This window comes from Cyclopterus lumpus, chromosome 17 (genome assembly GCF_009769545.1).
Source record: "Cyclopterus lumpus isolate fCycLum1 chromosome 17, fCycLum1.pri, whole genome shotgun sequence".
Lineage (NCBI taxonomy): Eukaryota > Metazoa > Chordata > Actinopteri > Perciformes > Cyclopteridae > Cyclopterus > Cyclopterus lumpus.
This window is the reverse complement of record NC_046982.1, coordinates 12,637,348-12,648,598: the sequence shown is the minus strand read 5'-3', so window position 1 is coordinate 12,648,598 and position 11,251 is coordinate 12,637,348. Positions and strand designations below refer to the sequence as shown.

At 40.3% G+C, this 11,251-nt stretch overlaps 1 protein-coding gene across 2 annotated transcripts; it reads right to left on the bottom strand.

The window, feature by feature from the left end:
• Window positions 1-110: 110 nt before the first annotated feature.
• Window positions 111-10,484, bottom strand: sppl2 (signal peptide peptidase-like 2). Of its 2 annotated transcripts, none has more exons than XM_034554675.1 (15): window positions 10,359-10,423; window positions 8,976-9,092; window positions 8,251-8,433; window positions 8,054-8,143; window positions 7,654-7,793; window positions 6,584-6,726; window positions 5,508-5,604; window positions 5,039-5,155; window positions 4,413-4,494; window positions 4,214-4,288; window positions 4,056-4,118; window positions 3,840-3,939; window positions 3,384-3,461; window positions 3,006-3,166; window positions 111-2,252 (listed from the first exon to the last, which is right to left on the bottom strand). In XM_034554675.1, exons 1-15 carry the CDS (start codon window positions 10,404-10,406, stop codon window positions 2,085-2,087), a joined length of 1,662 nt encoding a protein of 553 aa, XP_034410566.1. In that variant the 5' UTR covers window positions 10,407-10,423; the 3' UTR covers window positions 111-2,084. The 2 variants fall into 2 exon arrangements, 1 of the variants encoding a protein (XP_034410566.1); XR_004611288.1 differs by having other exon boundaries at window positions 1,011-2,252; window positions 2,884-3,166; window positions 10,359-10,484.
• Between the last annotated feature and the right edge of the window lie 767 nt (window positions 10,485-11,251).

Below are 11,251 nucleotides of genomic sequence, written 5' to 3'. Positions count from 1 at the left end.
TCGTTTGTGCTCAGCATGAAGACATCTGAAAACTAACTAACTGATCAAAACCTGTAAACAAGTCTTAATCCGATGTAATATTGTGCAACAAAAACCCAACACACTAAATATCATATACAATGTTTCTTTATTGTATGTATTCCTCAACAGAGGCTTTAAAAACACTTGGTGACAACAAACCATACTTGTGGATGAATAATCTCATGTCCTGGAAAACACTGCTGTTGAATCAGCACATCCAGACAACTAAGCTGCTCTCATTTCAACTCTGAACACATTTTGAATTTGTTTTCCATTTGACCTCAACTTGTACACAGGGATGTTGAACTTGGTTAATATGCATCATAAATGGATGAGAATCAAGTGCTTGCTGGCCTCTGGTGATTTAAGATGAAACCCTCAGGTCAGAAGTGGACTTTCATAACAAAACCAGGATGAATATATGATATATTGATGCTGTGGTTTGAGTTAAACCCATTGCGTATACATAAACATACAGGCATGAAGCAACAACTTCTGTCAGCCTATGAATTAAAAAATATTGTGCAAATGCTTCATACAAACTAATCTAGGAACATTGGTAACACAACCCGTCACTCGCTCCTCAACTTGTACATTAAACTACAACACTGCATCATTTAGAGTTCAGTACTTTTAAAGCAACTTTTACACATGACATATTCTACTTTACCTCCCAACATGGACACAGTAAGGCTGAAACCAACTATTAAGACAACATGAATAACTGGGGAGAACAAAACGGCAATCCCAACATTTTAACTGTCGCACCAGGTTATACACTGGTTCAATATAAAGGATACAAATCAAAATGATAGCATGCAAAAGAAAATATATCAAAAGTAAGATGAAACCACTTCAACAAATGCTTCAGTAAAAAAAAAAGAAGAAATTGAATAGCTTTGGCTCAGTCATTTTAAAGAAACTCCCCCCGCCGTAATTTATATTGTGACACTGTAGTTTAGAGTAATGGAGAGGAAACAAGTATAATGGCTTGTTGAGTAGTGTGTATTTTCAAGCATACTGAGACCGTTAAGGCTCTGTCGCACCAGAAAATGGCACATTATACGTGGTCCAGGAGGACGACTGTCAGGTGGACTTCTGTGCCTGGTGAGCTAAACGCCAAGAACACGCTAGTGCTACTCTGTCACTAATGATCTCGAGCTTGTTTCTTTTTTTAAATAGTACACCATTTAATTTTATAGTTATTGAAGAGGGAAATAACTGTGGGATTGCATCTAAATATTATTTCCATTATCGATTTAATACGGCAATTATCCAAATCTGGATTAATCGTTTGTCCGTAAAATGTCAGAAAATATAAAATGCCTGCTTTAATTTCTTTCTTTTTTCATTTGAGTGCTTTGTCTGATCAACAGTTCAAAAATCAAAGATATTAAGTTATGTATGAGACAGAAAAGCTAAAAATCCTCCTAATTGAGAAGCTGAAACCTGCAAATATTTGGTTTTAAAGAAAATTCCGATACAATTATTTGATTATTAAAATAGATACTGGTTAATTTTCTGTTGATCAACTAATAGCTGCAGCTCCTCTTTTGTGGAGCACTTCATTTCTCAGGAGGTTCAGTAAGTTGTTGCTTATTATTATGACTCAAAGTTGAAAAGGTAGTGTGGCTTTACTTTGCTCCTGTTTTCAAATCCACTTATTGTATTGATGAATTGGTTTTGCTGGAAAATGTAGCTGTTCTTAAACACTGACTGGGCCTTTAAGGCTTCCAAGAGCCTCAGGTCAGTGTCATGGGAGTATTTAGTGTTTAAAAGTTTGTGTAGCTTCTAGATTTGGCTTTCCATTCCCTTAAGAGGTGGTACAGATTGTGGTGCAGGTTTGATACCTGGTGTGTTTGTCAGTTTCAATGCCTCGAACCTTGTGTGTCCAATCCTGGCGCCCTTCTGAAAGCACAGATCTCACCTCTTCCCTTCACGCCAAGTGCAAATAAACATCTGTACTGAAAATGCCCATTGACAGACACAATGCAGGAAATAAAAAAAACTCAATGACAAATAATACATGAAGTGAAATGTAAAATGCTCTACTAGACGTCCTTTCAGTTAGATTTGTTTTCCACTTCATCTTTCCTGGCTGGGGGCGTTTCCTGAGGCGGGTAATGGGGCGAGTCTTCTTCTGTGCTTTGTGTCTCCGGTTTAGTCAAGTGATCCTCTGTCTGCGGCGCTGCAGTTTGTGTACAGTTGATCGGTGCGAGCACTAGGGGAGGCTGCAGGGGACAAAAACAGGGTCTATATAAGATGGCTGAATTGTGTGGAGCAGAAAACTAAATGTAATAAAAACGGAAGACAGAATAGCCTTAGATAGGAGAAACAAAACCAAAGAATATACAGTTATTCCTCTGTCTACAGGGTAAATGGACTTTGTTTTTCATCACACATCCCCATTAAACCCCAATTAAATGTTGTCAGTATTCCTGTACGCAAAGAAAGGCCCAGATATGCATATGGAAAGGGGAAGCGTATCAAAGAAAACCCCACAGATAACACATGCTAACTTTGAGAAATAATGTGAGCCAATCTAAATCACTATGAGCACCATTGACATTAGCTGTCTAACACATGTGTGTATGCAACAAAAACACATCTACTCTAAAGGGAAAAACACAAAAAAGGGAGCTTAAGTTACACAAGATGTTTTAATGGTAGAGTGTAAAGAAGCAAGCCCAGATCGAGTACCTGCAGTGCCATTCACAGACAGCTGAGCCCTCAGCAGCAGACTAGAGCACACCCACAGTAAAATAAAGGGCAAGGAGCAGCAATGGGAAGGGAAGGGAAAGGTGGACAGTAAAACAGAGAGGCAGTTGGAACGGATGGAATTATTTAAAGGGGTTACTCAACTTAAAATTCTACTTTTAATCTGCACGTTATTTAACACTAGATTTTTTTTTTTTGGTGTTTCCTTTTCTTGATTTTTGTTTTGTTCTTCTGGCAGTAGGCGGTCATATCAAACTGGTATTCACCACAAATCCACTTCCAGTCCAGAACTGGGGCAATTCCCTGCGCCACAGTGCTACAGTGAGGCTGGTGAGCAGAGTGCAAGGCACCAGGTAGAGCAAGGCCGGCTGACCCATCTGCATCACGGCCAGAGCCACGAAGGTGATCAGCAGGCCGATGCCATAAGCTGAGAGAGAGAGAGAGAGAGATCAAAAAAAAAAATTCCTGTCGAAAGAGATGCTCTACTTTACTATTAAATTACCTCACTGTGAGCTTATCAGACGTGCACAGTCAATATTCTGTTCCCCACATGTAACGTTGATCCCATACAAATGGGGCTTATCATAACACAACAGCAACATTTCACCAATTTCAACCCTCACAAGACCCGCCCGTGAACATACCAATCGTACAGGCCACAAAGTAGATCCTGGAGGATTGTGTTAAAATGTCAAACCTGTGACAGTACACCACCAGCAGACCTGACAAAGAAACAACCAGAAAGAGGCCATCAGATGGATTAACAAGAGAAACACTGAAGCTTAATTACTCAGGTGACAAAGTGTTTCCCGGCACTTTACAATAATAACCTTTAATCTTAATATACCAGATATGCTAAATAAAGCTTTCACAAAGACAGTGTGAAGTTATTAAATTGTGAGAACAAAACCTTTAATAATAAAGTGTGGGTGTTAAATAGTTCTGTGTTCACACTACTCGCTACCACATCTATGTTTTCTGCTCCAAGGACAAAATACGGTGACTGTGGTCATTGTTAGTGAAACAATTTTCTGGTTGCGATCAGAAAAACAAATCTCACATGATGAGCTTTAATCAGTTTGAGGAATACAGTCAATTACCTGGTACTAAGATATCGCCAAAGCCCAGGAGGGAGAAGGGCCGGTCACAAAGAGCCAGGGGAGAGAAGTTTAACCGTGGCACTTTGAGCACCATGGGAAGCTGGAGGAAACAAACTGTGTTACTATCAACTATTTAATTTTGTTTACTCATTTTGAGCTGGAAATAGCCAACCCCACTCACCCTAAGGGAGTTTTGGAATTTGAAAACAAGCCCACCTTTTCATGCACGGAGGAGTCGGAGGGACCAGCCGCTACCTCCACCATTATACTTTCACCGCTCTGTGGGGGGAAAGCCATGGGTAACGTAAGTATGACACACAGTAACGGAGACATACACATCTGAACAGACTAAAGTGAAAACAGTATTGACATACCTTGGTCAAGAAGGGTGTAATAAATACGAAGAAAACATCATAGATGAACAGGACAGACAGTAACAAGGTGCAAGCCTGCAGAGAAAGAGAAATCCATCAGGTGAGTTTACAACTAAAACAAGCCAAACATGTATTATTCAAAACACAACAAAAACATAAACACCTTCCGTGTATAGTTTATATTTGAGTGCTGACTCACCTTAAATGTGGGGAGTCTGACTGTTTTAAGCATGTAGAGACAGAAGGCGATCCCCAGGGCGTCCTGTAACACCCACGCCCACCTGGAGGATACAGAACAACATCATCGGACGTACCTTCAACATATTATCACACACATGCACAGGAAACATTATTATGTCACCTAACACAACAAACAATCAACACCCATGTGCTCTCAAACCAGAAGTCTTGAGAATTTAGCCAGAGCTGTGGTTACAAATACAATCCATTTTATAAAAATAAATCTAATTCATTTTAGTGCATTTGCAGCCCAAATTATTTCTGCCAGGATGGTAAATCATTTTGTGAATGATGGACTAACGCACAGTGTACAAATTGTTCACATGCTTTCAGCACATTATTGGTAAATGTCAAAACATGGATCAGTTCAATATTTTGATCCTTTGCATAATAAGTGAGACGCTATTGCTCAGACAATCAGGTGGCAGGTTCTTTGAATGAACTTAAACTGTTTCTCAAGGCTAACTCAGAGCTGATGAGATCAAAACTACACAGGCAACACAGTAACATGCAAACAACTTGTCCAAAAAAAATACATATTTTGTTGAATACAATGCCTGGCTGGTTTTCTCTCTTTGTACGTACTGGTCTTCATTGCGAAACACCATCCAGGTGATGCTGACAGCGATGCAGAAGGCCGACAGCAGCAGCATGCGGATCTGTGGCCGTTTGTGCAAGTATGGCAAGTTGTTCTCTGGGACCCTGGTCACAAGGGGGTCCACAAATCAATACATATAACCATAATTAAGACATCTTAAACAGGGGAGAGGGTTTTTTTCAGGCTAAACGGTCACACAAATATTTAAATCACAAGAAGGTGTGTGTATACACACACACACACACACGCACACGCACACACACACGCACACACACACACACACACACACACACACACACACACACACACACACACACACACACACACACACACACACGGTTATGTGAATAAATACATTTGCAGCCACGGCTGACAAAACCTATGCCACTGGCTGAATGGACATTCAGGAACACAAAGAGACGCGTTATGAAACCATATTGATATGAACTGTCTCACCTGCACTTGCAGAAAGGGAGTCTCCTGACAAAAGGCCACAGACAGCTGTGGAGGCCGACAGAGGAGGCCACACAGAAGATGGCTATGACCCAAATAGCTAGACAGTGAGGAAACAGTGGAGGAATGCAAATTATTATCACAGCAGCCACTTATATTTGACTGAGGAAATTTTATTGGGGTGTTTTTCTCGTTGGCATGGTTAGTCCTTAAATATATAACGAATTGTTCAGTTTCACCACTGTCTCCAGTATTTAATCTGTTGGGTGGTCAACGATGCTAAGTAGTTCATCAGCAGCTGCCAGGCTTTTAACTACAGAAATCTTCTAATTCTACATCTTGTTTCTCAGCTGCTAAAAAACATCTTGAATATATAAATATACGGGCAGTGATACCATGTTATTTCTCAAGAATGCCACATCTAAGTCAACGATGATCTAGACGAATAATTGCAGTTACAAATAAAGAACAACTCTACAACTACGTTCCTTCTTACTTTAAATACATTTTAGTACCAGGAGAATACTCTCAAGGAAAAACCTTGACAGCATTTCCATCTAGCCATTTTTTTTTCACTTCTCTGGAGTCGTGGGAGCACGAATCTCTTCACTAAAAGTGTTCCAGCTCTTCCTTAGGAACCACGAGATCCAAACAACCAATTTATCAAGTTAAAAATGTTTCTTCTATTAAGACAAATGGCAGCCGAGCAAGTGGTTTGCTTATATAATCCAGTGTCAGAAGTTGCAGTGATGTCTGAGTCAAGGTCAACAAGGAAGCCTGCGAGATGCAGTTGAAAGCTTAGAAAAGGTCGAGGTAATTTGTCACGAGGAAAACAGTCAACCGTATTCTTCACAGCCCGTATCTCATGCAAATGCATTGAGTCAGGCCAGACCACAATGAGTGAGCACATCAATAAATACTGGGCAGACAGGTATAAAACCACTAACGTTTTGGTTGCATCAAAAAGGATCTGATGAAAGGGCTTCAAAATGTGAACGAGTATCTTTAGTCAGCATATTCCAATTGATATACTTTGTGTTTAGAACATTGGTGGTCGAGTGAATTTGTCTGCATCATACCCAGACTGTCATAGAAAAAGTAGAGTAGCACCAGCATGCTGCAGCACATGACCACAAACACGCAGATCATGATGGGGGTGACGTCCACGATCTCCTCGTCCTGCTTCTCCCCCCCGTCGTCCCGCTTGTGCTTCATGTAGCGTCTGCAGGAGGAGGAACGAAATTCAGAGATGCATGAGGACCTGAGGAGGCTTGTTCAGGACGTTCACAACTGGAGAGATTAATGATCAGTATCTATGCACTAATCTGCTTGTGCCGACTTATTAAGCAAAAAAGGGGGTGAGGCCAATGCAGTTAGCCAAAAAAAAAAAAAAAAAGAAGGTATTCACTGAATGTTGGTGAGTTGCCAAAGCAGCCAGGATGATCATCCTAGTCCAGTCAATATTGACCATCATTTGGCTGCCCAGCTGGGACTCACTTCCTTCCCAAGTTCAGGACACCGATTCTAAAATGGGTTTTTGCCCGTGGTGCTGTGCGTCAGAAACCCCGTCTGGCTGTGCCCTCAGTCACCTTGGCAACTCTTTCAGGAAGGACTGACTCGAATTGGATCAAACCGATGAGTCACTCAGGCAGCCTCAAAACAACACTGCCCTTTAGTGGAGTTGCAGCGGTACAATGCAGACAACACACTCCTAAGAGAAAAGACAGAGCTATCGTACGCCTGTGACTCATTTTCCATGGAGATGACTCCCCTGATACATTAACTGATTTAAATGTAGCTGTCACTACTAAAAGCAGAAGGAAACGTTGTGTCCTTGTGTAATGTAGTGGAAAATAAATTGGGTATTGTGTATTACATTATAAACAGCATCATAACTGAAGATCAACTTCCACTTTTGTCCCTAAAAAGGACTGTTGTACTAGTTTCCAGATACTGATTTGATCCTCTATTCTGGAAAAAGCAAAAAGCTTTAATTAACTTATCATCCAGTACATCACTGCCTGTAATGTCCTGCACATTGTGTGGAGTTATTCCAGTATATAGTTACCTTCAAACCAAACTAAACATTCAAAACCATGGAGTGATGACCCACATTAAATGTTTTGGTTCCTTCGTTGTGTCCACTTACTTCTTGGTGTCTCTGCTGCCGGCCCAGTAACCTCCAATAGCAACTGTTCCTACTGCCATCAAAAAGATGATCACCATGTTGTAATCCAACACCGGTTCACTGGGTGCGTACATGGCGACCATTCTTCCTTTGCCAAAGGTCTGCAGGAGTTAGAAACACTAAGTTAAGGCTAAAGAGTGTGTGAAATCGGTATTTAACACTTCGCCCTTGTAAAATCTGCATTATTTAACATTTGGTGAGGATCCATTTTTTTGTTTTTGCTTCCCTAGCACACTATAATCATAATATTTAGTGAGGATACATTTTGCTGAGCTACCAGGAAGAGAGGAACAGATCCAGTAGAACCCTGACAGGTAGACAGAGGGTTTATTGTATCAACTGTTAGTGGATGGCCTCTCACCTTGCTTATGTCCAGCATATCAGAGTAGCTGAGCAGTGCGACAGGAATATCAATCTCCTCATACTGGGTCTTGTTTCCTGCTGGTGGTGTCTGTGATTTAAAAAAACAAAAACACACATTTCTGTTTTATGAAGTGTCAAAAATCTATTTAATCTTGATGCACAACAAAGACACATCATATTTATAAGTGGGGTTACCAGTCTGTCCTTGCTGACGATGAGCAGGCCCTTCGCGCCGTTGATCTGGGCAAGTCGGACCTTTTCATAGAAAGTGCAGTTGCCTCTCATCACCATGGCGATGCGATTTGGGAAGCCTCCGTCCGGGACGTCAGAGGGGGAGCACAGGACCGACGTCGTCAGGTCATAGATCGGAAGACGTGACTTCAAGACAAAAGGTTTGCAATGTTACCAGAGCTGGACGACAATCTGTTATGGTTCAACACTTTAATGTTATTAAAAAATGACAGCATTTAATTTGTTTATTTATTAATGGCCTGGATTTACATGTTCCTGGATCCTGAAAATGAGATGGATCATACCGGTTGCAACTAAGAGACTGCAGTCTGGTCCTTGATGACTGATGTTCATATCTATCTCTGCTTTTTAAAAAGTCAATTTCAAAAATACTTGTGTGCACGACCTAACTTCGTATTCAAAATGAGAATCATTTGAAATCTACTAGAGTGCATTACTGTAATCTATCATTATGTCATTCATATAGATTAAGCTTTGCAGCCGGTTCATAAAGAGTAGAGATCAGATTTCAGCATCCTGTCCAGACTTCCTGAGATATTATTGATTACCTTTGTATAAGTACATACAGTAGTTGATCCCACTGTTCTGTGTGTCTGTGAAACACGTTGTCAGAGGTATTTATTTTAAGTGTCAGTATTATCATTGCTTCAATGTTGCTGTGCACTTACTGCCTTATTGAGGTCCTGAGGTAGACGTGCCCACTGTGAGTTGAAGAATATGCAGTAATCCTTTCCTTTGCTCTTGCCTGTGTCACTGAAATGGGCCATGCCGTATTCTCCCACGACCTGTCAACGCCACACCAATGTCTGTCACTTCACATGTCCAAGAAATGTTTGTAACTTGGATTTTTTTCATCATAAACCTGAACATTATGTCCAGCCCCACAAACTGTCGTTGATGTCGTGCAACACGGTCAAAGTTAAAAGTGAGAGTGAAAAGAGTATGATGTTTCGAAACACAGGCTTGCTTCTCTGCAAACACATGTGCAATACGGTAACCTTTGTGCATGCTTAGGGTCCAACTAATGACACTTTTAAATTCACAGAATTGTTTTGTCTCCTTTACTTTAAATAGTGAATATTAGCCATAACACCACAGCTTATTTGATGGAAGGGACCCGACCTGCTCGGAGCGACAACAAAAAGTGAGGTTTTAGTGGTACTGAATAAGTTGTATTATATATGAAAACTATATATAATATAACTATACTTCATATAATATAAACAGTGCTTGTGCCCAAAGCAGTTGACAATGAAGCAGCTGGTGAAAATTTGATGCCACTTAGCTGATTACTGTTGTGGCAATTTGTAGTTGTGAGAAGTGAGTTCTTCCTGCGTGCGTTTTATTTGCATGACAATGCAGTACAATTTGACAAACAAAGCAACCCCAACTGATTGAGCAGTGTAACGGTGATTTGAGAACAGGTGTGTTCCCAGTCGCACTATCGTCAGAGTTAAAGTGTGAAATAGGGCTTTGTGTCAAAAGGCACTGCACATTGCAAACATTGGTAATCTTTTGTGTTTGCATCAGTGCAGAGTAACGTATTGACCATCTGTATATTAATATAGTCACTGTAGTGAGAGGGGCAGACTTAACATAAAGTGTAATCAACACTTCTATACATGACATTGTAATGAGGGAATTGTTTGGTGTAATCACGGTTTACTAGAAAAAACACGTTTAGATCCTAAAGACTCAAAACTTGTAATAAATAATCTATTATATTTAACATTAGTTTTAAAGACCATAGAAGAATTCGACAACTAATGTCAGTTACAATTCATCTCTTTGGGTCAACGTACGGTTGTCGAGCAGCGTCTGTCATAAACCTCCTAGTGGTTTCAGTGACGCAATAATCGTGGCTCGCTAGTGTGGCATCAATTGAGTGAGTTTCTAGGGCCCGCAGTGATCTCCGCAAGCTAACGCTCTTAGCATCCGAGCTAATCATCCCGAAACACGACTGTTATTGTCCGTTATTGTCCGCCACGTGGTACAAAGCGAAGTCAACGGACAGAGGAAGGGTTTTTGAAGAAATGCAGTCGGTCTCTCACCTTCTGGATGAGAACAGCGGCCCAAATCAGTATTTCTGGGACCCTCATGATGCCTAGCTTGTTGTTGTTTCATCCATCGACCGACCAACCAACCGCTTGGCTCGAGCCACTCTCACGAGCCCCCACCAGCTGTTTTAACAAGTCACGCCCACTTTACTGTTGTGGAGGTTTTAATTGGTTGTTAATGCGTAGGGCGAGTGAACGAGTCCCTGATTGGTTAAAGTTAAAGTCAGTCAAAAAGAAAAATGAACCTGATATTTATATCAAGCCCCGGTTGGGTTAAACTATTTAAACTATCGTGTTTTAAATCAGATTTAAATAAATGTATCTTACCACTGATTCGGAAAAAAAACAGTTCATAGTGTACAACATTTTAAAAAGTACAGATTTTTTGTAACTGTTTGGTAAAAGATCAACTAAATTTATTAGAAACTGCACTATCAATAAGCCAACAGACTTTATCATATTTGATTTAATATGTTTTGAAATGATACATATAGATAATAAAGTAGCCTCGCCTGTATACTAATAACTTGAGCAGCACATTACGTTAAATAATACAAATTAAGAGTACAATTTAAGAGACTATTGGATGATGTAGGTTTATCTGAGTAATCTTTTTGTATTTTTATATATGCTAAGTTTCTTTATTTTATTATTTTTTGCTATTCACTGAAGATTGTGATCTTTTCAAAGTAGAAAAGTTGGTCCAGAATTATGTTGCCCATTACAGACAGAAAAGTCCTCATTAGTTTAAAAACCTGCAGTTCCCACGAATTAGACTCTTGAAGTTAGAATTGAGCCAACAAGACTGACGACTGCTTTCCATCCCAAACCCTGTATTCTCACTGTAATAGATCACTGGTTAGCCTCCAGTATAACTGCTAATCTGC

Excerpts from the sequence above, each read along its gene's own strand:
- sppl2 (XM_034554675.1), bottom strand. The coding sequence starts at position 10,406 with ATGAGGGTCCCAGAAATACTGATTTGGGCCGCTGTTCTCATCCAGAAG. Across the intron at positions 9,093-10,358 it reads CCGCTGTTCTCATCCAGAAG|GTCGTGGGAGAATACGGCAT; the intron begins GTGAGAGACCGA and ends TGGCGTTGACAG. Across the intron at positions 5,156-5,507 it reads CTCCCTTTCTGCAAGTGCAG|GGTCCCAGAGAACAACTTGC; the intron begins GTGAGACAGTTC and ends CCTTGTGACCAG.